The 27902-nt window shown below is 45.5% G+C and overlaps 1 protein-coding gene across 3 annotated transcripts in view; it reads left to right on the top strand.

Moving 5' to 3' along the window:
- KSR2 (kinase suppressor of ras 2) overlaps nt 1-27902 on the top strand; it is a 357439-nt gene that overhangs the window by 111668 nt on the left and 217869 nt on the right. For all 3 annotated transcript variants that reach the window (XM_033098220.1, XM_033098218.1, XM_033098219.1), the window contains exon 4: nt 25677-26190. In XM_033098220.1, coding sequence (XP_032954111.1) covers nt 25677-26190 — 514 coding nt within the window. The remainder of the gene's footprint in view (nt 1-25676; nt 26191-27902) is intronic.

Raw genomic sequence — 27902 nt, 5'->3', positions numbered from 1 at the left:
GCTTCCTTCAAGAATATCTTCCCTGTCAAAAGATAGGAATTGGAGGATAGGAAAGAAGAGGGCCTGCCAGGTGGCAGGAAGAGAGTCAGATCGTGGGCAGAATTCCACGCATGGGCTCAAATGATCTGAGTTCACACCCCAGCTCTGCTTCTTCCTGCTGTGTGACCTTGGCCAACCTCTTCTATCTTTTTGAGATAGAATCGCAAAAATTCCCAGTAAAAAGGGAATCGCGGTCGTTGCCTCGCAGGGTTGCTGTGCTGTGTAAATGAGACCACGTGAGCGGAAATCTCTCCACGACGTCTGGGGGTCTGAGCAGGGCTGGCTGGAATCAGCCTCTTCTAATGATGTCACCTGGGTTTCCTCTGGTCACAGTGACTGGCAGGGCGGGCCCTGCAGCCCGTATCTGTACCATCAAGGATCGGATTCTTCTTTTGTTTTCCCTGTCAATCTCCCAATCCTGGAATGAGAAGAAAAGGTCAGGATTATAAAGGCTTCGAGATGAACTCCCAGTGAGATGTGTGACACTTTCTGGCTCCAGGTTGGTTAAAACACGGGAAGGTCTTCATATCAAAGTGGGAACCAGTGGTTTTCACAGTGAGATCCCTGGACCAGCGGCATCAGCACCCCGTCGGGACTTGTGGGAGAGGCAACATATGGGACCCTACCCCAGGCCCAAGGCATCAGAGTCTTGAGGGCAGACCCGGCAATCAGTGTTTTAACAAGCCCTGTGGAGACTTGAGAGCCATGCTCAACTTTGCGATCCCCTGGTCTAGTAACGTCCAGCCTCTATTACTTCTTTCCCTTCAATGGAGAGAGAACCAGAAAGTTCAAGTGGAGAAGCCCAGCGTTATCTTTCAGTCCAGGTCGTTTGAAATGTGTTCTGTAGAACATCACCGGACACTAGATTATGTCTTAGCTGAGCATTCGTGGTGGAAGTTAGGTCATTTGGGTTCTGTGATCAAATAAGTTTGAGCACTGCTGAGTTTCGTAGAACTCAAGTCCTCCTCTGCAGGACTTGCCAGAGCCTTTAGGATCCAATGTACTTTGTGAATCTCCAATGGGCGGGGGGAGGAGGTTTAGCAGGCAGTCTTTCTCAAATTTGCTTTCAGGACTCATGTTTCATGGCACACAGTTTAGGAAACAGAGATCCAGTCCAGTCTCTCTGTCTATAAATTTCTGGTTATTCAGCCTTTTCCTCCAAAGCTTTTTGAGACAGGGAGTTATTGGTAACTATTAGCATTTCACTTATACTAAGCCAAATCTGTTTTCGTTTAATTTTCTCCCATTGATTTTAGCTCTGAGCCCTGGAAACACCTAGCACAAATCTAATTCCTCTTCTGTCTGACAGCAGCAGAAAGATAACTGTCCATTCATAATTTCTTCCCAGACTTCTTTTTTCCAGTTCCCATCCCAGAGTTATGGTCTGACTTCCGTAGTCGGGGAAGTATTAGGAAATGGCTTCTTTCATTAGAGGTGATTACAAAGAACACACGTTTATCATTGAGCTGACAGGTATTTCAAGCATCTTCTGTTGTCGTTTATCCCTGTTCCATTTATCTGAGACAGATAATTGTCCAACCTATTAATAAAGATCTGGGGAGACCACAGTCTTTTTCGGTGAAGTCTAGTAGTTTTGCTCATCTGAAAGTTCCTTCTATGCCTGACCTAAACTGTATTTGCACTTTACTTTGACCAGTGAACTATCAGTTGACTTCCTTCCTTTCATTTGTTCATTCATTCATTCATTCCATCATCGTGCCAGGTATCTACGTGGTGCTACAGAGCTCAGGCCGAACGAGACTAGTGTGGTCCACACAGACCTTACAGCTTATAGGGAGGAGAGCAATGATAAAATGGAAAAAACACATCAGTACACGTTTTAAGCTTGTGCTACGTGGAAAGGCAGTGATGGAAAGTTAGAAGCAGTGGAAACCAACCCAGATAAGGTGGTGAGGGAAGGGTGCTCGATGTTTGAGCTGAGAGCTGATGTCCGTAATCAGAACCCATTCATTTTTGTTTTTTGTTTCAAATTAAAGTTAATTGGGGTGACAATTATTAGTAAGGTTACATAGATTTCAGGTGTACAAGTCTGTAATACATCATCTATATCTCACATTGTGTGTTCACTACCCAGAGTCAGTTCTCTTTCCATCACCATGCATTAGACCCCATTTACTCTCTTCTAAAGCCCTCCTCCCCCCTTACCCGCTGGTAACCCCTAAACTATTGTCCATGTCTGAGTTTTTATTCCTTCATTTGTTTGTCTTGTTCTTTTGTTGTTTACAGTTTTATATACCACACATCAGTGAAATCATATGGTTTTCTGCTTTTTCTGTCTGGCTTATTTCGCTTAGCATTATAATCTCAAGATCCATCCATGTTGTCACAAATGGTCTTATTTCATCTTTTCATACCGCCGAATAGTATTCCATTGTGTATATAAACCACAACTTCTTTATCCATTCATCTATTGAAGGACATTTTGGGTGTGTCCATGTCTTGGCCACCGTAAATAAAGCTGCAATGAACATTGGAGCACACATGTCTTTATGGATAAATGTTTTCAGATTTTTTTGGGTAGATACCCAGGAGAGGGATTGCTGGGTCATGTGGTAATTTTCTCAGGAACCGCCACACTGCCTTCCATAGTGGTTGCACCAGTCTGCATTCCCACCAACAGTGTATGAGGGTTCCTTTGTCTCCACAGCCTCTCCAGCACTTGTTACTAATTGTCTTTTTGATGATAGCCATTCTGACTGGGGTGAGGTGGTATCTCATTGTGGTTTTTATTTGCATTTCTCTGATGATTAGTGATGTTGAGCATTTTTTCATATGTCTATTTGCCATTTGTATGTCCTCTTTGGAGAAATGTCTCTTCAGGTCCTCTGCCCATTTTTCAATTGGGTTGTTTGTTTTTTGTTGTTGAGTTTCATGAGTTCCTTGTATATTTTGGATATTAGCCCCTTATCAAAGGCGCTGTTTGCAAAAATCTCCCATTCAGTTGGTTGTCTCTTTATTTTGTCGATGGTTTCTTTTGCTGTGCAGAAGCTTTTAAGTTTGATATAGCCCCATTCATTTATTTTAACTTTTACTTCCCTTGCCTTTGGAGTCAAATTCACAAAATGCTCTTTGAACCCAAAGTCCATAAGTTTAGTACCTATGTTTTCTTCTATGCAGTTTATTGTTTCAGGCCTTATGCTTAGGTCTTTGATCCATTTTGAATTAATTTTGGTACATGGTGACAAATAGCAGTCCAGTTTCATTCTTTTGCACGTGGCTTTCCAATTCTGCCAGCACCATTTATTGAAGAGGATGTCTTTTCTCCATTGTATGTTTTTTGTTTCTTTGTCAAAAATTATCTGTCCATATTTATGAGGGTTTATTTCTGGGTTCTCAGTTCTAGTCCATTGGTCTGTGTGTCTGTTTTTCTGCCAATACCATGCTATTCTGATTACTGTTGCCCTGTAGTACAAGCTAAAGTCAGGGAGTGTGATACCTCCAGTTTTGTTCTTTTTTCTTAGGATTGCTTTGGCTATTTGGGGTCTTTTGTGGTTCCATACAAAATGATGATTTTTTTGTTCTATTTCTTCAAAAAATGCCATTGGGATTTTGATGGGGATTGCATTAAATCTGTATATTGCTTTGGGTAATACGGCCATTTTAACTATGTTGATTCTTCCAATCCATGAGCATGGAGTATCTTTCCATTTCTTTGTGTCTTCTTCAGTTTCTTTTAAAAATGTCTTATAGTTTTCAGCATATATGTCTTTCATATCCTTGGTTAAGTTTATTCCTAGGCATTTTATTCTTTTTGTTGCAATTGCAAAAGGAATGTTTTTTTTAATTTCTTTTTCTGAGATTTCATTGTTAGTATATAGGAATGCAGCGGACTTCTGTACGTTGCTTTTTAGCTGGCAACTTTACTGTATTCGTTTATTGTTTCTAATAGCTTTTAGGTGGAGTCTTTAGGGTTTTCTATATATAGAATCATATCATCTGCAAAGAGTGACAATTTAACTTCTTCAGTCCCAATTTGGATGCCTTTTATTTCTTTCTCTTGCCTGATTTCTCTGACGAGGATTTCCAACACTATGTTGAAAAGCAGCGGTGATAGGGGATAGCCCTGTCGTTTTCCTGAATGTAGAGCAAAGGGCTTCAGTTTTTCACTGTTAATTATGATATAAGCTGAGGGTTTGCCATATATGGCCTTTGTTATGTTAAGATATTTTCCTTCAATACCTGTTTTATTAAGTGTTTTAATCATGAATGGATGTTGTATCTTATCAAACGCTTTTTCTGCATCAATTGATGTAATCATATGATTTTTGTCCTTTATTTTGTTTATGTGATGTATCACATTGATGGATTTGCGTATGTTGAACCATCCTTGTGCCCCCGGAATGAACCCCACTTCGTCGTGATGAATAATCTTTTTAATGCATTGTTGCTTTTGATTTGCTAGAATTTTGTTTAGGATCTTTTCATCTGTATTCATCTGAGATATTTGTCTGTAGTTTTCTTCTTTTGTGTTATCTTTACCAGGTTTTTGTATCAGGGTAATGTTGGCTTCATAAAATGAGTTAGGGAGTATTGTCTCTTCTTCAATTTTTCGGAAGAGTTTGAGTAGAACAGGTATTAGATCCTCTTTGAAGGTTTGGTAGAATTCCCTAGTGAAGCCATCTGGTCCCGGACTTTTTCTTTTGGGAAGGTTTTGGATGACTGATTCAATTTCCTTACTGGTGATCGGTCTGTTTAGATTTTCCAATTCTTCATGGTTCAGCGTAGGAAAGCTATGTGTTTCTAAGAACTTGTCCATTTCTTCTAGGTTATTGAATTTGGTGGCATATAGTCCTTAATAGTATTCTTGGATGATCCTTTGTATTTCTGTGGCATCCATGATAACTTCCCCTATTTCATTTCTGATTTTGTTAGTGTCTTTTCTCTTTTTTCTTTGTGAAGGGTATGTCAATTTTAATCTTTTCAAAGAACCAGCTCTTTGTCACATTAATTTTTTCTATTATCTTTTTGTTCTCTATTTCATTTAGTTCTGCTCTGATTTTTATTATTTCCTTTCTTCTGCTCACCTTCGGTTTCATTTGTTGTTCTTTTTCTAGTTCTTTAAGGTGTAGCGTGAGGTTATTTATCTGGGATTTTTCTTGTTTCTTGAGATAGGCCTGTAATGATATAAATTTCCCTCTTAGAACTGCTTTTGCTGCATCCCAAAAATTTTGATAGGATGTATTTTCATTCTCATTTGTTTCTATGTATCTTTTGGTCTTTCCTCTTATTTCTTCTTTGACTCAGTTCTTTAAAAGTATGTTGTTCAATCTCCACATATTTGTGGTTTTTGCTGCTTTCTTTTTGCGGTTGACACCCAATTTAAAAGCCTTGTGATCAGAGAATGTGCTTGGTATGATTTCAATCTTCTTAAATTTGCTGAGGCTAGTTTTATGTCCCAATATATGGTCTATCCTTGAGAATGTTCCATGTGCACTAGAAAAGAATGTATAGTCTGATGTTCTAGGATGAAGTGCTCTATAAATGTCAATTATGTCCATTTCATCTAATAAATGTGTCATTTAGTGCTGCTATTTCTTTATTTATTTTCTGTTTGGATGATCTTCCATAGCTGTCAATGATGTATTTAGGTCCCCTACTATAATTGTGTTTAGGTCAATTTCTCCCTTTTGTTCTGTTAGTAGTTGCTTGGTATATTTTGGTGCTCCCTGATTGGGGGCATAAATGTTGATGACTGTTATGTCTTCTTGTTGTATAGTCCCCTTTACCATTATGAAAAATGTCCATCTTTGTCTCGTTACTTTTTTTTATCCTGAAGTATGTTTCATCTGTTACCAGTATGACTACACCTGATTTTCTCTGGATACCGTTTGCTTGGAGTGTCAATTTCCACCCTTTCACTTTGAGTCTATGTTTGACCTTGTAGCTGAGATGTGTCTCTTGGAGGCAGCATATGGTTGGGTTTAGTTTTTTGATCCAATCTGCTGCTCTGTGCCTTTTTATTCATGAGTTCAGTCCATTTACATTTAGGGTGATTATTGATATGTGAGGATTTCCTGTCATTCTATCTTTGGTTTTCTGGTAAGACTGTGCCTCTATTGTTTCTTTGCCTTTTTGTTGTTGTCTATTATTTCTGTGTGGTGGTATTCTATGATGTTTCCCTCTGTTTCTTCTTTTATTATGTTACATATTTCAGTTCTGGAATTTTTTTTGAGTGGTTACCCTTAAGTTTATGTAAAAGAAAGTTTCATATTTAGAGTATTCCATTTTCTTCAGCATGCTTACTTTCTCCATTCCCATATTCCGGTTCAGGCCTTTACTCTTCCTCCTTTTATGTTTTGGTTGTCACAAATTGTCCCTGTTGATGGTGGTCGAATAGCCTCTTTCAGCATTTCTTGTAGTGCAGGTCGTGTGTTAGAAAATGCCCTCAGCTTCTGTATGTCTGGAAAGGTCTTTATTCCTCCTTCATGTCTAAAGGATATTTTTGCTGGATATATTATTCTTGGCTCAATATTTCTCTCAAAATAGTTTGAATATTTGATTCCACTCCCTCCTGGCTTGTAGACTTTCTGCTGAAAAATCTGATGATAATCTAATGGGCTTTCCTTTGTAGATTACCGTCTTCTTTTCCCTGGCTGCCTTGAGGATTCTTTCTTTTGTCGTTAATTTTTGACAGCTTCAATACAATGTGGCTTGGAGAAGGCCTGCTGGGGTTGAGGTAATTAGGTGTTCTATTTGCTTTTTGGATTAGAGGATCCAGTTCTTTCCACAAGTTTGGGAAGTTCTCGTCGATTCTTTGTTTGAATATACTCTCTGTTCCCTTCTCTCTTTCTTCTCCTTCTGGTATGCCCATTATTCTTATATTGCTCTTTCTGATAGAGTCAGAAAGTTCTTGTAGAGTTCTTTCATTTCTTTTAAGTCTCAAGTCTCTTCTTCCATCCATGTCATTTCCAGATTTCTATCTTTGATGTCACTGATTCTTTCCTCCATCTGGTCAACTCTCCTACCTAAGCTGGCTATTTCATTCTTCATTTCTTTTATCGAGTTCTTAATCTCCACAAATTCTATTTGGTTCTTTTTAAAAATTTCAAACTCTTTGGTAACATGTTCATTTTGTTCTTTGATTGTGTTTCTGAGTTCATTAAACTGCCTTTCTGTGTTTTCTTGCATCTCGCTGAGTTTTTTAAGAACTGCAATCTTGAATTCTCTGTCATTTAAGTCACATATTTCCACGTCTTTAAGTTCATTTTCTGGAGACTTTTCATTTTCATCCTGAGCTGGCTTGTTACCTTGGTTATTCATGGCAATTAATGATTTATTATTTCTCTTCCTAGACATCTGCAGGAGTTGGTTCTGCAACAGGTTGATAGAAAGAGGTCTTTCTTTTGTTTTCCAGTAGGTGTTGGTAGAATGTTTTATTTTCTCTCCGACTCCAGCCTTTTATTCTCTCTCACACTGTAGTGTTATATTTTCTCTGCACTATTCTGGCTTCTCACACAATGGGGGGATTCCCTGGAAGGTGAGCTTCTCCTCTGTGAACAGGTAGCCTGGGTCACAGGGCACCACCTCTGTGGGGTGATGTGGAGAGCTTCTGAAGTTCCAAAGCTCTTCCTGCACCAGATTCAGAGCCCGTATGTTTCAGCAGCTCTGTTTACTCCTGCAGGGATCCACCCAGATAGGTGGGGACAGGGGTGGGGTGGATTGTGAGAGGTGTCCCAGAGCAATGGCGGCAACCACCACCACAGCCAGTCTTGCTTCCACAGCTCCCTCCCCTTTGCCGGAATTAGTTGGGCTGTGAATCTGTGTCTGTGGACCACAGTTCTCAGAACAGCAAATATTCTGTTCTTTTGATCTAACACCGCTACTGTTCCGCTTCTAGCACTGGGCAGGTGGGGGCGGGGCGAGCTCTGGGAGGGTCGGGAGGGGGCGGCTAGTCTCAGTGCCTAAGGCTTCTGTTCTCTGCTCAGCAGTGAGGGCTTAAACCACCGTTTTCAGCTTTCTTCCCTCAGTCTTTTCTCCGAGGTCTCTGCCTTGAGCGTTGGGTTCAGCCGTGTTATATGCTGTCCCCTCAGCCCTGTGGGCCATAAACAGAGCCCTAGCAGTCCGAGTTGTTCCCTCTCCCGCAACTGCAGTAGTTCCGCGATGCAGCGAGCTGGAACACTGAGCTTGGTCTGCGTCCTGTGCCCACCTGGCCCGGTCTCCACACTTCTCCCCTCCCACCTCCCTCACTTACGCAGTTTGCCCACCTTTAGGTGATTGCAGTAGTGGGCCTCTTAGTCTTGCCTGTCTGCTGCTCAGGGAGTCCTTTGTGGCGTCATAGTTGTTTGTCGTAAGTTTCAGGAGAGATTTCAAGAGGCTCACCTCACGCTATTATTTTTATGGCATCCTTTTTGGTTTTTAATCCCATTTGATTGTTTATATCATTACAGTTACCCTTACATTATAAGGATCCAGAGGGCGGGACTAGGTTTTCATACTGTGCTTAGTATAAAGACAGGCACTGTGGTTGATATTAGGAAGACCTGCAGGTCTCATGAGGGGTTGGAATAATTCTCTCCCTGTGGGAAGGCAATCCACAAGCCATTGTCCATCCCTCCCTTCCTTCCTTCCTTCCTTCCTTCCTTCCTTCCTTCTTTCCTTCCTTCCTTCCTTCCTTCCTTCCTTCCTTCCTTCCCTCCCTCCCTCCCTCCCTCCCTCCCTCCCTCCCCCTTCCTTCCTTCCTTCCTTCCTTCCTTCCTTCCTTCCTTCCTTCCTTCCTTCCTTCCTTCCTCTCTGTCTCTCTGTCTCTGTCTCTTTCTTTCATTTTTAAATATCCGAGTAGAGCAAGTGTAATGTTGTCATTTATTAAGTCTACTTCGGTCTGGGTTTTCACTCTCCTTCATGTTACTGTTGTCATATGCGTTACATCAATAAACACTAGAGTAGTTTGGGAGTCCCTCCTGGACATTTGGAATATTTGTTGTGAGATTCTGGGTCTCCTTTGGGGAATATTGGTTTTTGTTTGTTTGTTTCTTTTGTTTTGATTTTCTTAAGCAGTCCATCTGGTTTGGTTCAGGCTGCACGTTCTGTCTTGCCTTCTGTGGGTGGTGGTCCAATGCCAGATTGTTTCTCCAAAAGTTTTTGCTGTTTGGGTTTGTTCAGAGCATGTACAGCAGCTTGTCACACACAGAACTCGGGATCCCCTTCTCCAGCTTTTTCCTGTAGAGGATATTTTCCACATTCTCTGCTTCTCATGGGTTCCTTTCTCCTGTTCTTCTGGCCAAAAAGATGCAGGTTCAATTGGAATTTTAGCCTCCTGCCCAGGTGCACAGTCTAAATGAGTGATCCTGTCCTTGGAGTGAAGTGGCGGGAGGAAAGAGAGAGGAAAATACCCATGGATTCCCTCCTTACAGGATCCACGTAACATTGGCTCCTATTTCCAATTCCTCTGTCCAAAGGGATGGGTTTTCTCTTGGGTCCCAGGGGCCTGTGTGGTTTCTGTGTCATATGAGTGCAGCTTTATGGCTGGGATGCGGGCAGGGCTGGGAGAGGAAAAAGGGAAGAAAAGAGAGAATTCTCCCCAATTCTTCTGCTCGCAGGACCACATTTTCCCATCCTTTGGCTAGAAGGATTGGCTACTCTGGGATCTTTATTCCCCATGACCAGGGCTTATTTACTAGATTCTGCCCACCTTCGAGGCAAAGGTGGGAGATGAAGGAAACTCACCACTGCCATACTGGTGATTCTTCACAGTTTTTACTCCCCTCCCCTGCTGTTCGCTACTTGTTTGAATCCTCAGGTAGTTAGTTGCCATTTGCATTTTCCCCAGAGTTTTTGGCTGTAATCAGTGGGAGAGATCGGTTCCTAAGATGGGCTTGCTCCATCATGGCCAGACCCAGAGCTGGGATGAGTGGGTATTTTATAAACGTGAACTTGCTAGACTCTCAAAACAACCCTATGAGGTAGGAGATATTACCCCATTTTACAGATGAGGAGACTGAGGCTCAGAGAGGTGAAGTCAGGATCTAAACCCTCACCTGAGCGCAATCATCATGCTACCTGGTGTCTTGCCTAATGCATCTACATGGTATTGAAGCCAAGTACCTGGGCACCTCATCTCCCCTCCTTCACTAGGGGACCCTTGAGGTCAGAGGCCACATCCTCCGTGTCTTTCATCTATAAAATGGGGACAGTATTAGTATCTACTTTGTAGCACCATTGTAAGGATTGCATTAGGTAGTGTAAGTGTAGTATTTAGAATCGTGCCTGGCACACAGTCAACTCTTAAGGAAGTGTAACTGCGATCACTGTCACTATTATTTTTTCTTTGTATATTGAACACCGAGCAGCACAGAGCCGAACATGCAGTAAGGTTCAGTACATGTTTATTGAGTTCAGTCATTGTGAAACCATTTTATCCTTGAACACAGTGGGTTTTAGTGTGTCATTTCTCTTTCGGAAATGTGTTAGCATGTTTTACCATCACTCCTTTTACCTTCTCCCACTATCTACTGAGACAGCCCATAGGTGCCTGTAGGGAGCCTGGGTATCCTGTTCCCATCTCTACCCCATCCCAGTTTTCTTCTTTCTTAGCTCTGTTGAACTTCTCCCGCTTCTTCCTTCTCATTCTCCACCACAAGAGGAATAAGGAGGAACCGTGGGTTGACAGTTTGACTTTTTCACTTAGTAGCTGTGTCGCTTTGAACAAGGAACACACAATCTCATCTGTACCTTGTGAATACTGGTTTTTATCTCACAGTGTTGCTGTGAGAATTAAAATGAGATAATCCAGGCACCAGGTCTAGCATAGTTCCCGGTAGATAGCAAGTCCTTTAAAAATGTTAGTTTCCTTATTAACCCTTGGTAGTACAATATCCGCAAGTTCGTACTGCAGTGTCCGATGAGTTATGCCAGATATAAGACAGGTGTCAGGAGCCAGACACAGCTGGCACGAAGCTAACCGAGGCACCCAGGCCCTCCCCAGTACTCACGTCATAGCAAGTGCTCAATAAACATTTGCGGGACGCATAAGCCACTGAGCAGCTCAGACTTGGTGCCTCCCCTGCCGGCATCAGCTTGTCCTATGGGGTCAGTGACTCAGGATGGAGTGACGTTAACGACGAGCATGGCTAACATCTGTGGACATGCTTAATTCTCCCTGAGTCTAAGATGTTTTATCAGTTTCAAAGGTTTAATTACTGTCCAGACCTGGAGGGAGGGCCATTTTCAGTGTTGCCTTTGTTCTTTATCTCTGGCTGGGCCTCATCTCCTTTCAGAAATATCCTGCGGAGGCATCGTCCGCATGATGTCTGGGCTCCAGTGGCAGGCTGGGTGCCAGGGAAGGTTCGCTTCTAGGGGGACGGACCCACTTGTGTTGGCCTCCATCAGATCAAGTGAGCAAATATTTATTGGTGTCAATGTTGTGCCAGGGGCCGAGATGGTATGAGGAGATGGAAAGTGCCAGGAGTTCATGGTCTAACTGCAGACATGGAATGTCCACAACTCAGGTGCCATAGGTTTGGTTCCTAAGGGGTCGTCATTTGTGCCATGACATCACAGATGGCACCGTCCTCTGGATAAGTCCTCCGCTCCCCATGTTGGCCCTCAGGTCCCTGCCCACCTCCCCCTGCCTCAGTCCTCCCCCCCCACCCCTCCATCATCTGTACTCCGGCCCCACTGGCCCCTTTGCATTCATCCAATGGGTTCCATCCTTGGACTTGCTGGTTCTGGTCAGGACACTCGTCCCTCTTTCTTTGCTTCATTAACTACGTCCCATCCTCCAGACCACAGCTCAAAGGTTACTCCTCAAAGAAGCCTCTTCCCAGCCCTCAGCTCCTTCTATTCTGCTGTAACTACGTAATTAAAGTGGGATTCTATGTTTAAGGCCAGCCTCCTGTTCTGGGTCTACCCAGGACATAATACAAGCCATGAGGAAAACATAATGCGAGCCATGTATGTGATTTAAACATTTTCTAGTTGCCACATTAAAAAATGTGAAAAGAAACAGGTGACATCATTATTATGTCACCTAACATAAAATTTCCCATCTTAACATTTTACGTGTACAGTTCAGTGGCCGTAAGTACATTCACTATGTTGACTAATTATCACCACTGCCGTTCCCTAGACGGATTGTTTTTTATCATCCTAAACCGAAACTCTGTAACCATTAAGCAACCCCAGCCCCTGCCAACCACCCTTCTACTTTGTGTCTCTATGAAGTTGGCTTCTCTAATGTCTCATATAAGTGGAAACATAATGGTATTTGTCCTTTTGTGTCTGGCTTCTTAGCGTAATATTTTCAAGATTCATCCATGTTGTGGCATGTGTCAGAATTTCATCCATTTTTATGGCCGAATAACGTTCCGTTGCATGGACATTCCCCATTTTGTGTATCCATTCATCCGTTGAAGGACACTTGGGTTGTTTCTATCTTTCAGTTGTTGTGACTAGTGTTGCTGTGACATCGGTGGACAAGTATCTGTGTGAGTCCCTGCTTTCAGTTATTTTGGGTGTGTACCTAGGAGTGGAATTCCCGGATCACATGGTAATTCTATGTTTAACCTTTTGAGGAATGAGATTACATTTTACAGTATATTTTACTTAACCTAGCATTTCCCCAAAAATTACTGTTTCAACATATACTCAATATAAAAATTATTGATGAGCTTTTAAGCTTGTTTATCATGCTACATATTCCTAATCTGGTATGTAGGGTATAAATTCTATGTGGATGGAGAAGCCATCCAACTTGTGGATCTAAAGACCCTGTGCAATAGTGGGTGTCTAATCCAAAGATGCATGAACCTAGCTGCCGGGGGAAGGGAGCAGAATTACTACCAGGCGACAATACCAACAGTAGTCGTAACCACGGCAGGCAACTGTTTATTTTCCTGAATTCTCAGAACAACCCTATGATGTGGGTCCTTTTAGCATTCCCATTTTAGATGCACAAACTGCAGTTCAGAGAGCTTAAGCAATTTGTCCCAGGTCTGTTCCAGGTAAAGCTGGGATTCAAACCCCGCTGGGTTCTGCCATCTTCTGGCCAGGAGTTATCTGAGGAGGCGCTAAACCCAGATATCTTGGGGAAGAAAGACAAGAAACGTTTACCCAGCACATTTTTCCTGGATGCATCCACATTTCTCTCTCTGCCCCTGGGTCAAGGCTATGTGGATAACCTGAACAAATTTACCTCCTGCCACACCAGATTCCAAAGTCTTCACACGGGAAATTGGGAGAGAAATCAGAGCAGATGCCGGCCCCACTGAATCCGCACAGCAAGGGAAAACACAGAAGGATTGGGAAAACCTGCTCCCCAAGGCAGGTGCTTGGACATAAAAATAGGGTGCGTTGTAGCACCTAAGTTCACCTCGTACTGCTTCCAGCTTTCTTAAATTTGCCAGCACAAGAGGTTGTAAAACTCATATTTGCCTGTCACTCAAAAAGAGGCGGAGTGATGGAGAAACAGAGAGTTCTGGAATTAGAAGAGTGTCAGAGGCCATCCTTCTCTGACGTGGCTCTGCCAGACATGGACTCTCTCCTGCCCCATCCCTGGGAGCTGGTCCGAGCCAGATGGGCCTCCCCAGCGTCTCACCTCCTTCTCCCTCAGAGGCCCATGGGGCAACTCATCCTTCTGTGAGGGGCTGGAGGGGACAGAGACACAGCTGTTTCTCAGAGGATGTAGAACCTGAAGGAGGCAGGATCAAGAGAAGGATGTCTTCCTATCACCTTACTCTGGTTACCGGGTCTTTATTTCTCAAGACTTTATCCATCCAGGACAGCCCTGGGTGGGAATGGAATTTTGGCTATGGCAAGGCATTTCCCACCTCATTTCTTGCCTGAATGCAGGATGGTGCAAATCATATTATCAATATTATATGTTAGAATGGATGGGAGTTCAAGAATGGATTCATTCCACAAATATTTCTTGAAGCAACAGACAATGTAAGCATCATGACAAAAATATATTCATTAAATTTTTTTTGGAGCTTTATGGAGATACTCGTATAACAAAATAGTTCCGCTGAGTGGTAGGGCAATGAGGAAAACGAAATGGGAGGAGAGGCGAGAGAGAGCAGAAGTGGGGAGATGGTGACTACAGAATGATGACAAGAATTCAGGGCTGTGCCCAAGGCCACGTGTAGTCACAGGGTTTCAGAACCATATCTCCAAGGATTGACTGCTGCTGCAGACAGTGTCGGACCCAGTTTCCACCAGTAACATGATGGCGTGGAAGACGGTACCTGAGCATGGCCTCCAGATCTGGCCTCATGCAATTTGGGGCTTCAGTCAGTCCTTCCAAAGCTTGCTGCATGATCAGACCATAAGATTCTCTGGAAGGCGTATTATTGCAATACTCCTGATGGAGATTCTGTGTTATTAACCAGGAAGGGCTTTTTTTTCTTCTTCTTTTTTTCCCCCCAGTTTAAAATGTCCAAGAGATGGTGGCAATTGCTGTCTTCATTCTGGAGGTTGGATGTAGCCTAGTCATGATTTTAACTGTACTTGACAAAGCGCTGAATGATGAAAAAGAATACTTACATAGTCGGGTGTCGAGTCGGATAGACATGGAATTTTCTAGATGGGTGGACCTGTCTGTGGGAAAGTCCATACTCCTGTCTGAGGCTCAGTTTCTCCATCTGAAAAATGGGGCTGATACTTTGTCTCCCCCTGGGTGGCCGTAAGGATACATTCAGATGTGCCGTATGTCGTGTGGCAGCCAAGAGAACGTGCTCTGTGGTTTGGACCTTGGCCTTTGGCAAGCATTTCAGCTTTTCCAAAGCCCTAATTTGTCCACCAAATCTAAAAGGATTGTTGTGAGAATTAAATGAAATAAGGCATGAAGATGAGGGAGCTGGTGTTAGAAACGTGGCTGGCAATAAGCACTCAATGAACGTCAGCTATGGGCATCGTTAAAAGTGCTTTGTTACATGCTCCCAGGATGGTAATAATACTAATACCAAGAATAATAACGAGTTGGCTAGGATGTGTAGAAATCAGAACCCTCGTGCCTTGCTGGTGGGAACGTGACATGGTGCAGCCGCTATGGAACACAGTTTGGCGGTTCTTCAGCAGGTTAAACATAGAGTGACCATGTGACCCAGTTCCACTCCTAGGGATACACTCAAAAGGACCGAAAACAGTTGTTCAAACAAATTGCTTATATGCGAATGTTCATAGCACTATCCATAATAGCCAAAAGGTACAAACACCCTACGTGTCCATCCGCTGATGAATGGATATACAAGAGGTGGTCGGTCTGTCCAGACAATGGCATATTATTCAGCCACAAAACGGAATGGGATTCCGATACCTGCTACAATGTGGATGAACCCTGAAAACATTATGCGAAGTGAAAGAAGACCACGTGTTATATGATTCCACTTATGTGAACTATCCAGACTGGGTAGATCCATAGAGATGGACAACAGATTAGTGGTTGCCAGAGGCCACAAGAAAGAGGGAATGGGGAGTGACTCTTTCATAGGTATGGGAGTTTCTTTTGGGGCGATGGAAAAGTTTTGTACTAACTGGAAACAAATGTGATAGAAAAGTGAATGTACTAAATGCCACTGAATTCTACCCTTTAAAATGGTTAATGTGAATTTCACATCAGCGAAAAATAAATTAGAAAAGAAAAGCTTTGTTAAAACAGAAAAGCTGTCCTAAAGTTAGTGACTGAAGGTTAATCCGGCCAGATCTCCTGATAGGTAATAAAATCACAAATGCTTTCTAGAGCAGGACCTGGGAAGCATTACTGGGTCAGAACCCAAGCTCCCTACCTTGGCCAGTCTCCCAGCTGTCCAACCTGCACAGACTGGGGTCAGTGCATTTGTTTGGTTCTCCTTGGGACCATCCTGGGGTAGGGACAATGCCCAGTGGGACCCACGGTTTGGCCCCATGCCAAGCTCATTAATGAGGTCTTAGATTAAGATTCTTGCCAATGTTGAATTGCGTTGGCAACTGTATGGTTTTCATTTGTCCCTGGTCGCTTCTTTTTGCAAGTCCTGCAAACTAGAAACTTGGAACATTCTTCCTGGATTTCAGATTTCACCCTTTCAGGGATTGTGGCTAAAACGAGTGTCATTATTTGAAGGGTCAGAAGGTGTTGCTCCTGGGGGTGATCCAAAAGGTCTGTGTGAAATGGTGCAGCCTTCAAGGGCTTTCTGGATGGGTCTCTCATTTCCTGAGGGAGTTGGGAGGCTCCTGGGAGAGCTGTAGTGGTGAGAAGCCGAACTCTACCACTTGCTAGTTGTGTGACCTTGGGCTCCTCAGTCTCTTAGAGAATCCTCCGTTTCCTCCACTGTAAAATGGAAACAATAGCAAAATTTTCTTCACTGGGGTCTTGTGAGGATAATGTGAGGTGATGCATATAAATGACTTAGAATACTATCTGGCATATAGTAAATGCTCAATAAACAGTAACTGTTATTAGTGCTAATAATATTTACTCTTGCTACTATTTTTTTTGGTGTTACCAATGACGCCAAACATTTTCGACCAGCATCTAAAAGTTCTGTTTCTTGCTGCAAAATTATGAGGATTAAAGTAAAAACTACTTTGTTTGTTCCATCAATGACTTCAGTCTAATATATTCAACCAGCATCTAAAAGTTCTGTTTCACGCTGGAAAGTTTTGAGGATTAAACCAACAAGTGCTTTGAAATAGTCACAGAAGTTATAAGCAGTGGTAATTCTGGAGTAGTAGACTCGTTGCCAGTCGTGCTTGTGAAGGGCTAAAGCATATACACATTTGACGCTGGCTCTGAAATTGAGACAAATTCTAAGCCACTCGTTTACCTGTTTATAAAATATTAATGGGAAGAGACAAAGACGTTAGAAATCTGCCTAGACTTTCTGAAATCATTTTCTCCCTTGAGAATGCGTTTTATTTCTCTAAGTCCCTTATCAGAGAATGTCAAAAGAAAAACCCCTGCACCTTGAAATGTCTTTCATCAATCCTCAGACCTTTCATTTCTTAAAACCCATTTCTTTCTCCCCGCCCATTGCAAGACTTGAAATAAAATGGTTTTCCAAAAATGGATGACAAGATAACAAGGGTTACGATTAATAACCCTTCCGAGCACCTTGGTACACACCTTCCCTATTTAAAATGAAAAATTACCTTTTTTCCCCTCAGACTTTATTAAAAAGAGGATCAAAAGAGAGAGGGGAAGAGTTGATATAATATAGCCCATCAGTGAAACACTTCTGACGCCTCGGCAGAGAATTTGAATCCCTGTCAATTGAGCAGCTGGAAATTTGGATGATGACATGAGGCTTTGCTTCTTCACCCGCAAACTTCTGATTTTGAGATGTAGGGGTGGAGAGAGGAGAATTGGATAGAGATTGGAATTTGGCAAAGGGATAAAGCTTTTTCTTTCTCTCTATTCATCTCTCAGACTTTGAAACAACTTTAGGACAGGGGTTCTTTGGGGGGAAAATCAGTGCTTCCTTGAATCCAGTAGAGGTAGGGAGGGGGTGTGTGTGTGTGTGTGTGTGTGTGTGTGTGTGTGTGTGTGTGTGTGTGTGTGTATGTACTGTAGACTTAGGGAGGCAGTGGGTCCCAGCTCAACTGCAGGACGCCGTGTGATCACGGGGGAAAGGGTGAGAGTGTAGGTTACTGTTATACCAACTATGGCACTTTAGCCAAGTCGTGTCACTCATCCAGAACTCATTTATAAAACAGATCAATAGCACCAGCCTTACAGGGCAGGCAAGAGAAGCACTGAATCCGCTGAGTCTGGCAGGTGCCTAAATTTTATACCATAACCCCCCAGTCTGTATTCCGTCAATGTCGTTGATTCCTGGTAGAGGGCTGTATTAGTTTCCTAGGGCTGCTGTAACAAAGCCACCACAAAATAGGTGGTATGAAAGAGCAGAACCATATTTTCTTACAGTTATGGGGACTTGAAGTTTAAAATCAAGGTGTCGCTGGGCCACACTCCCTCACAAGACCCCTGGGGGACTGTCTGTTCCATACCTTTCTCCCAGCTTCTGGTGATTGCTGGCAATCCTGGGCTTTCCTTGACCTGTAGCTGCGTCCTCCAGTCTCTGCCTCTGTTGTCACATAGCCTTCTCCTCTCCTTTTAAGGACACTAGTCATTGGATGTAGGGTGCTCCCTAGTCCAGGACGACCTCATCTTAACTTGATTACTTCAGCAAAGACCCTATTTTCACATAAGTTCACCTTCACAGGTCCGGAGGGTTGAGACTTCAACATGTCTTTTGAGGGGATACAAGTCAACTACAGTAAAGGCTCCGTGGCTTTTGCTTCATGGGTTTGCTTTCTGTAGGGCCACCTCAAGGACATAGGCACTGAATGCAAAGCGTTTTATATGCTTATCTCATTTAATCCTCACCAGCATCATGGGAAATAGATGGTTTTACTCCCATTTTACGTAAACATTCACGCAACCTCGACTGTGGGCCTGAGATGACACGAAATGCTCTACTTGAACGGTTTTATTTAATCCTCAGCACAATCCTGGGGGAAATCCTAGGTGTTATCTCCATTTTACAGATGAAGAAACTGAGTCGCAGGGAGGAAAGATTGGGGCAAGTTGATTTCTAAGCATCATGGTGCAATGTTCAGGGGGTGCTGTGCATATACAAACTGTTAGTTACTTGCTTAATGTTTACTTACAATTAATTCTTGTTGTTTTGTGCTTTAGAAGAAAGCAAGTCTTCTAAATGCGGAGATTTCTCTCCCGCTGAGGGAGCCAGGCAGTGGGTGAGGTGCTCAGACCTCCCCTCCCTGACCTGTCATTCAGGGTCATGGGATGTCTGCTCTGGTGACTCAGGGATCAGATGGGAGAGGAGACAGGTGAACGTGATTAAGCCATGTCTTGTCTTTGTTAAAAAAAAAAAAATCTGAGATAAGCCTGACACTCTCTGGGAGAGGCTCGGGAGGTATTAGACTCTTAAGAACAATTTTCTCAGGCTAGAAAAATAACTTCTTCCCGAGGAGTGATCGCAGGAGTCCAGGGAGGAGAAGGAGCAGGTGAAGTTCTCTTGCCTCCCATCATCTCCTCCTGCATGTCCTGCAGGGACTCCCGACTCGGTTTGTCTGCCCTGAGCGCACCATCTCTTCTACGCTCCATTTCCTTCTCCTGTGTTTCCTGTCACTGTGATCCACCGTGGGACCCAGGCTGGGCACCAGGATGTCAGCCGTGGCTTAGGGTCATGGTTGAGGGTGTGGACCCAAAACCCCAGCTGTCCTTCCCGGGTGTCTGGTCTTGAGTGAGCCCTTAAACTGCTCTGTGCCTCAGTTCCCTCATCTATAAAATAGAGTAATTTTTGTCGACTTGGTAGGATTGTTGTGTGGCTCTATAATTTGATACAAGTAACTCAGAACAGCAGTGTCAGGAATGCAGTAAGTTCTCCATACACGTTAGCTATTTTTTTCCTCCTCTTACACCCAGTCACTCCATTTCTGCCACCACAGCCCTACCCCAGGTCTTCAGCTTCTCAGACGGAGCTTTTGCTGCTACCCTTGACCGAGCATCTCACAGAGCTCACGTTCTTAGTGGGGAAATGGAGAAGAAAAGGGGCTGAGCAAATAAATGACATATACATTGCCTGTAATATACAATATGTTATCTATGATATGTCAGTGATAACAAGTGCTACGGAGGGGGAAAAAAGCAGGGCTCTGGTATAAAAAACAGTGCTGGGGGTGCCTTCAGTTAGAGAAGGGTGGGGAGGTGACAGGGGACATGTGAGCCGATATCAGAGTGACGTGTGAGGAGTGAGTTAATGAGAGAAATTGAGTGGAGCCGTCGGCACAGAGCCTGGACCACCACGATGATGCAGGCAAATGGGCAGGTGATTAAGGATGACTGAATCATCTATTCTGGATGCCTGGAACTCGTCCCGTTTCCTCCCCAGGCATTCACCGTGCCAGACCCCGGGGTGAGTGTCTGTCATTCATTTCCCTACCCTTAACATACGCTGTCTGGTGGGAAGGGCGGTAATGCAGTCAGTGTTCACTGTAATTCCACTCCCAGGCATAGACCCAAAGGAATGGAGAGCAGGCGCTTAAATGTTCGTGTGTGGATGACCACAGTGGCACTAGTCACAACAGCCAAAAGATAGAAACAACCAAAATGTCCATTGATTGACTAATGGATAGACACAATGTGGTATGTCCACACAAAGGAATAGGATTCATCCATAAAAGGGAACTGACACATGCTACAATTTAGATGACCCTCGAAAACATTATGCTGAGTGGAAGAAGCCAGGCATGAATCCTACACTATGTATGTATATGGTTCCATTTGCATGAAATGTCCAGAATGGGCAAATCCATAGAGACAGAAAGCAGACTCGTGGTGGCCAGGGGCTGGGGAGAAACTGTTTAATGGGTGCGGGGTTTCCTTCTGAAGAGAGAAAAATGTTTTGGTTCTTCGAAAGAGGCGGTGGCACAACACAGTGAACATACCAAATGCTATGGAATTGTTAGCTTTGAAATGATGCATTGGGTGTTCCATGAGTTTTACCTCAAATAAATACGTACTCCCCATGTGAAGCGGAATCCAATGTCAGAGAAAGCCAGGAGATGACAGACCGTGGCAAGTTGGGAGAATGCAAGTATAATAATAGTTCAGAATGGCTGGACATGTTTTGAGGGAGGCAGAAATTCAAGCCTGGAGGCTGGAAACAGGAGCAGCGGAGGACCGTCTAGGGATTGGCTTTCCTGAGTGGAAGGGGATGGATGCTGAGAGGTAGGGCTTGACACAGCTGGTCCCGAGACTGGCCTCCTACAGAGCTGCTGGAAACCATGGCAGCCAAGGGTTCACAGCTGTCAAACCCGGGCACAGACCAGGTGGGGGCGCTGGTCCCCCACATCATGCAGCAGTGAGTGCGAGGCTTGGACCCCAGGCCTGTGGTCATGCCAAGGGAGGGGCTGGCATTCCCCCAACTATGAATGACAATGGGATGGCAGCTAAGTTCCTGCCTGGCTATCCTGCTGAATCCCCAAGTCTCGGGCCCCAAACCCCTGCTCATGCCAAGGGAAGGGCTGACCCTCCCAATGGGCAAATGCTGAGAACTAGGTTTGGGACTGGAGGTCAGGTTCGGCCCATAATATCACTGTTATAATCCAGCCCCTGATCACACCCAGGGAGGGGCTGGTGCTTCCTGATGATGTGGCTTGGACACCACATAGCCCAGTGGATGGGATCCGTTTACCAGGGAGTCCTGCTGGAGCCCAAGGTGCTGGCCCAGAATGTATACGCCTGCTGCTCCTTCTGTCCCTTTGTGATTAAACGCGTCCCAGAGACGCTGGTGCACTGGTGAGTGGGCATTCGTTCTTGTTGCTCAAAGGGGCCCACTGGATGTAGGTGGGGCACACGAGCAGAGGAGCGTTGTGGAAAGACACATGGAGAAAGGACTAGACAGGTCAAGGGGCCAGGGAGCCCCGCCTGAGGCAGCTGAAGGCGACGGGTTGGAGGTGATGAGGACCTGGGGTAGGACTGTGGTGGAGGAGGTGGAGACAAGGAGATTGACTAGATGCAAGGGGAGGAAGAAAAAATAGCTTACCATGTACGCACGGCTCTATCCTGGTGCCTAGAACAGTGCCTGGTACATGAGAGGCATTCAAGTGTTTGTGAACTACTTGGAGGACCGAATGAATACATTTAATCCTCACTGCACCCTCCAGGGGGGCCATTCTCATTTTACAAAACCCAAAACAGGCTCAGAGAGGTCAAGTAACTTGCTTAGGGCCACAGAGCTGGTCCGTGGTGAACTGAGAGTTCCAAGCCAGATCTCTCAGACTCCCAACCCCCTATTCTTTCCGTGTCATTCAGGAGGGCAAGAGCTGCAGTGATAATGCCCAAAGCGTCAGTATGTAATTAGGATAACTTGAAAAACAGATTGACTTTCTTAAGCATGTTTTACTTAGGCTAATTGGACAATGAGTTTGTATTCCTGGAACGACTGTGTCCATCCAGAGCTTGCTGGGTGGTGGGGAGGCGGATCTGGGCCTGGTGCTCTGTCTGCCCCCGGCTCTCAGAGCTGTCCTGCCTCTCTGAGCACCAGCTTTCTGGAGGTGGTGACGTTGGCGTCTGTTGCGCATACAGCCCTCCGCACCGGTGCACACTCTTTAAGTGGAAGGTGCCACTTAAAGCACCGTGTTGAGAATGACACGCAGGGTCGCTGACAGTTGTGCCAGCTCATCTCTTGTGTCATCTCACGTCATCCTCATCTTCCCCTGAGGTTCGTCCTGTTCCTCCCCCATTTCACGGGTGATAGAGCAAAGACTCAGAGAGCTTAGACGAGTGCCCAGGCTCACACCGCCAGTAAGTGGGGGAGCCAGAATGATGGCCAAGTCATCTGACTCCACAGCTGGCTTTCTAAGTCACTGGGCTAATGTATATGTGTAGGTATTTGAGAGTGAACATTATAGTGATGGTGCCTTTGGTAGAATGTTCTGGCAAAGTCTGGGAGGAGGGCAAGGGGAGACTCTTGCCAGAAATGCTCAGTCTCTATTCCCAATTGGCTGATTATGATGGTTGATGGTCTTCAGTAAATGCAGGTCCCAGCTCTCTGTCACAGACACCTGTGCCCTGGTTGTGGAGGTGGCCCAGGTCCTAGGTTTGATACCCGGCTACCATTTCCTGTCTCAGGCATGTCATCTTCTCTGCACATCCATTTGTTTTTAATCTATTATACCAAAATGGGTTTCAAAATCGTCCTGTGAACGCAGAGTACTGAAAATTAAGTAAGATGTCAAACGATCCCCATATACCAAATGAAGAAAGCAGATGATAAGCCATTAAATAAGATCTTACGGTATTTCTTAAAAAAAAAAAAATGCAGAAGACCATCTGGCGGGCTCCACAGCCAACTGATAACAGGGATGATGGCTGTAGAACAACACTGCCTTTTTCCTTCTCTGAATTTTTCTAGTTTTTCTATAACGAATATGTAGTAACAGAATGAGTTGTTTTAATGAAAAATGGGGCAGTGCCTCAGTGTGCGTGGACGCACTTTGTAAACTGTCAAATGCTCTATATATTTATTAGTTCTCGTTATGGTCCGTATTATAGTTCTCATTGTTATTGCTAGTCGGCTACAAGTTGGAATTTATTTCTGCCCAAATCTCCTTCCTTGGCCCATCATGGTAGGGCCTGTTCAATTACCCTTGGCCAGGTCCCTCTATTTTTTTCTTCCCTGACTCCCAGTGACTTCGCTCCACCTTTGCTGTCACCACTTCCATCGGGGCCAGCAGCATGTTCCTCCTGGAGCCCTGTGGTCACCCTTAACTGGGTTCCCCTTATCCACGCAGCAGCCCGAGTGACCTCTGAGAGGTGAACATCAAAACCCTCAGTGGATTGAACTTCGTATAAACTTCACATTGCACCTTGGGCCATGGGTCTGGAGCTCTGCCCCTTACCTGTCCTTTCAGCCTCTCCTTGAGCCACTCAGCCCACTGTCACTACACCTTGAGCACACTGCCGTCGAGAAGGTACCCAGAAAAGGGACCTAGGAACGTGCCTGCCCTAACTTAGATAGTATGAATTGGAGCCTGTACGTTTGGTAGTATTTGACTCTTACGCTTTTCCATCTCTCAGCAAGGAGGATGAAGAAAGGCTCCCCATTGTAGCTTGAGAGTCTGACCATGTAACCCAGGTTTGTATTTGCACTCTCGATACAGCCAGGGAGCGAAGAAATGTTAATGCATGATTAGATTTATTTTATTTTTTGATTTAGCTTATGTCAGGCTTGAAAACCAAAGTTTTATTCATGACAGTGGGGATTTTTTTTTTAATGTCTCCATTTTTCTCTAATGAACTGTTGCAAGACTTAAAAAACAAGCCCCTTCCCCTGTCTGTGCTTTTGCCCTTCCCGTCGTCCTCCCTTCCCCCCACCCCTGCCATGCTCTCTCCTTGGCTGCTAGCGTGACCGTCTCCTTTCTGTCATCAGCTTAAATGTCACTCCCTTACAGGAGGCTGAGCACTCTTCCTAAAGCGAGCCCTCCTCTTCCCGCACTCTGTTATTCTTAAGTTTTTCATTTGAAACTTTTATTGGCCTAATTGAAGATTCACATGCAATGATAGGAAATAACACAGAGAGGTCCCTAGTCAGCTTGGGCTGCTGTAACAAAAACCACATACTGTGTGGCTTACACAAAAGACAGTTATTTCTCACAGTTCCGGAGGCTGGGCATCTAAGATCAAGCTGTCCGCAGATTTGGTTCTTGTTGAGGACCCACTTCCTGGCTTGTAGCCAGCCACCTTCATGCCTCGTGGACTTTCGTTGGAGCTTTTGTTCCCTCATCTCCTTATAAGAGTGCTATTCCCATCAGGAGGGCCCCACCCTCACGACCACATTCAATCTAACTCCAAAGCCCCACTGCACATCCCATCACATTGGGGGGGTAGGATTTCAATGTATGAATTTTGGAGAGACAGACATTCAGCCCATAACCGCTCCCTTGTACAGTCTGCTCTGTTTCTCCCAATGGTAACCTTTTGCAAAACTGTTGTATGATACCACAGCTAGAATATTGATATTCATACTACCCACCAATCTTGTTATTTCCCTAGTTTTATTTGTTCTCATGTGTGTGTATTTAGTTCTACGCAATTTTATCACCTGGGTGGGTTCATGCATCCACCACCACTGGGGAGACCCTGGACAGTTCCAACACTCCAAAGTGTCTCTTGTGTTGTCCTTTTATAGCCACACCCATCCTGTGTCCATCCTGTGTCCTCCCTCCTGTGTCCCTCATTCCTAACACCTGACACCCACCGATCTATCCTCCATTTCTAAATATTGTCATTTCAAAAATGACATGTCAGTGGAGTCAAGCTTTGGGGGCTGGCTTTGGTCGCTCAGCATCGCCTGCAGCGATCCCCCATTGCTGAGTCCCTCAATAGTTCATTCCTCTTTGTGGCCAAGTGGTTCTATGGCTTGGGTGTACCACGGTTTGGTTACCCATTCACCATTGCCAGTACGCTTCTGATCATGTCATTCTGTTGGCTTCCCTCCCAGCGCTGACAACAGCTACAATCCTTTCATGAGTGTGTTCTCGTGTGTGTCATGTCAGCAGAATGGAGGGCTAGGGACCAGGGCCCTGCCTGCGTGTGGTTTCTTGTGCCTTTCCCAAGCACAGCACCTGGCACATTCAGAAAGTGCTGGTTGGATGAATGCAGGGAGGACACCGTGAGGCATAGATCGGGAAGAAGTGTGCAGTGGCAGAAGGGTGGCCAGGGACGGACTGGGGGTGCACTTGACTTCTGCAGAATGCATGCATCTCACATGGGGGTTAGGTATTAAAATTGCTATGGAAGGGAAAGGTGATCCTTGAAAATCCTTTAAATCGCCTTGGGACCGTTGGAACCAAGACTGTTGGAAGCTTAAAAGGCAAGAAGTAACTCTTCGCTTTTCAGGACATTTCGGATGTGGGCTTCTCCACCTGGGACAGTGGGGGCAAGGCTGTTGAAGGGGGGTTATGATGAGAGGCCCGACAAAGGCGTTTCATTCTCTTTTGGGAGGGGCCCCGTGGTGGGGTTGAGTTTATGTAAGTGTGCACACAGTGCAGCGAGCCGATGTTCTAACCTGCCGAGTGTGTGTACGGTGTACCGTGTGTCCGTCCGTGCAGACGGTGTAACTCACCTGGCTTTCTCAGGCCTGACCCATGTCTCTCTGCTCCTTTGTTCCAACTAGGGGGCAACCTTTCCAAACAAGACTGGACCATCCAGTGGCCCGCCACGGAGACGGGGAAGGAGAACAGCCCTGTGTGCCCCTCGGAGCCAACCCCGTGGATCCGCACCCACCTGTCCCAGAGCCCCAGGGTCCAGTCCAAGTGTGTCCAGCACTGTCACGCTGGCCCCACCCCCGGGACCCCCGTGTACACCCACGTGGACAGGCTCACCGTGGACGCCTACCCGGGCCTGTGCCCGCCACCGCCCCTGGAGTCGGGCCACCGTTCCCTGCCCCCATCGCCCCGGCAGCGGCACGCAGTCCGCACGCCGCCGCGCACCCCCAATATCGTCACCACCGCAACCCCGCCTGGCACACCGCCGCCCATGAGGAGGAAGAACAAGCTGAAGCCCCCGGGGACCCCGCCGCCTTCCTCCCGAAAGCTGATCCACTTGATCCCGGGTTTCACGGCCCTGCATCGGAGCAAGTCCCACGAATTCCAGCTGGCTCACCGGGTAGATGAGGCCCACACGCCCAAGTAAGTGCCTGGTGGGTGCCCGGGGATAGCTGAGCCCGGGGCTGCCAGGGGCTTGTGGCCCCAAGTCAGGGAAGCCTCTGGTCGACTTGTGTGTCCCTCCTCCAGGTGAATGAAAAGTGTTTTTGTTTTTGCTTGTTTTTGACTGAGGGTCGGTGAGAAAAGGAATAGAATGGAATTTTCCAAAAAGGACCCTTCTTAGCACTAATAATACTGTAAAGTTGGGGTGGGCACACTGTCATCTAGGGGCCAAATCTGAATTCATTGCAACACAGCCAAGTTCATTCCTGTCTGTTGTATCTGTGGCTGCTTTCCTGCTGCGATGGGGGTTGAGTGCCACCCACAAAGCCAGGAATATTTACCATCCCACCCTTGACAGCGTTGTGTGCCAACCCCTGCAGGGTCTGTTCTAGTGCTGCTCCTAGAAATAGGATGTGAGCAGCAGAGGCAACCTGCATTTCCTAGTGGCCACATGAACAAGAGCAAAAAGAAACAAGTGACAGTAATTTTCATGATATGTGTCATTTAACCCAATATATCAAAATACTATCACTTCAACATAGAATTCGTGTAAAATAGTATTACCGAGATAGTTAGCATTCTTTTTTTCCTCCTAAGTCTTCAAAATCCAGTGTGTATTTTACGCCCACGGTTCATCTCCATACGGACTGACTGCGTTCCAAGTGGGGTGGCTACATGGGCGAGTGGCTTCCGTCCTGGATGGCTCTAGACTGACCCTGTGCATGCGACATGCTCAGGGATTATAACTAAGAGGCATGTCCAAGTCGGCTGGGGTGGGGGTGGCTCAGGGAGTGGAGTTATGGACTGTCAGAGCAAAGTGTGGCATACCCGAGTTTAGGGTTGGGTCGTAGGCACCCAGGGGAGAAAATCATGAAAGCGGGCACAGTGTGTGCCTGGCTCTGGTGTGGGGGCTCTTGCTGCCAGCAGAGGGTGACACGGTATCTGTGGCTACATGCCAGCTATGGGGAGAGCCGGGCAGGTCTCTGCAGCGCCCCTCAGAGGCTAACTGTGGCCTCGGTCCTGTGCATTCTTTTGAGGTTCTCAGTGTTTTAAAAGATGGGAAAACATACTAAACAGGGTTACAAACGTGGGTCGCGAGTTTCAAATATTTACATTTAACAAGATTGCAGTTAAGGCATAGAAGATGAAATGATCATGTACAGTCTCATTAGGAGATGTGGTAACGAGTCTAAATTCGTTGTGTGTGAGAAGCCCAGACCCACGCTCTGGAAGTCCTGCAGCTGTGATGTAGGGGAACAGTGGGGAGCATGACATTGCAATTCCTGTGTGTGAGGGCCCATCCGAGGGCTGAGGCCGGCCAGAGACCCCGTAGGGTACTCTGGCATGAACCGAAGGCAGGCAGGGATGGCCCCTCCTTTTGTAGGGAACATGCAGTACAGAGGCCCTGGCTGAACCTGGTCTGCACTCTGGCTTCTTGTGACATTGCAAAAACTCTCAGGGATTTCCCCTACCCCCCATCTGTGCCCACTCACCTTTGACTTGGGCATTTATCCAGGATTGGCTAGGTATTCTCCAGGTGTAGAATACCTGGCGCCATTGAGGGGAGGGCAGTGATGGCCGTGGGCAGTGCCCGTGGCCTTAGCCAGTGGTCAGTGGGCCTGGGGGCGCGTCTTGTGGCAGTTCCTCTTTTGTACCCCCTCCCTGTGCAGGCAGCAAGTCCTGTTTCCTCCAGG

Source organism: Rhinolophus ferrumequinum, chromosome 25, assembly GCF_004115265.2.
Source record: "Rhinolophus ferrumequinum isolate MPI-CBG mRhiFer1 chromosome 25, mRhiFer1_v1.p, whole genome shotgun sequence".
NCBI classification, from domain to species: Eukaryota; Metazoa; Chordata; class Mammalia; order Chiroptera; family Rhinolophidae; genus Rhinolophus; species Rhinolophus ferrumequinum.
The sequence above is the reverse complement of the archived record's forward strand: the minus strand, read 5'-3'. Positions and strand labels throughout refer to the sequence as shown.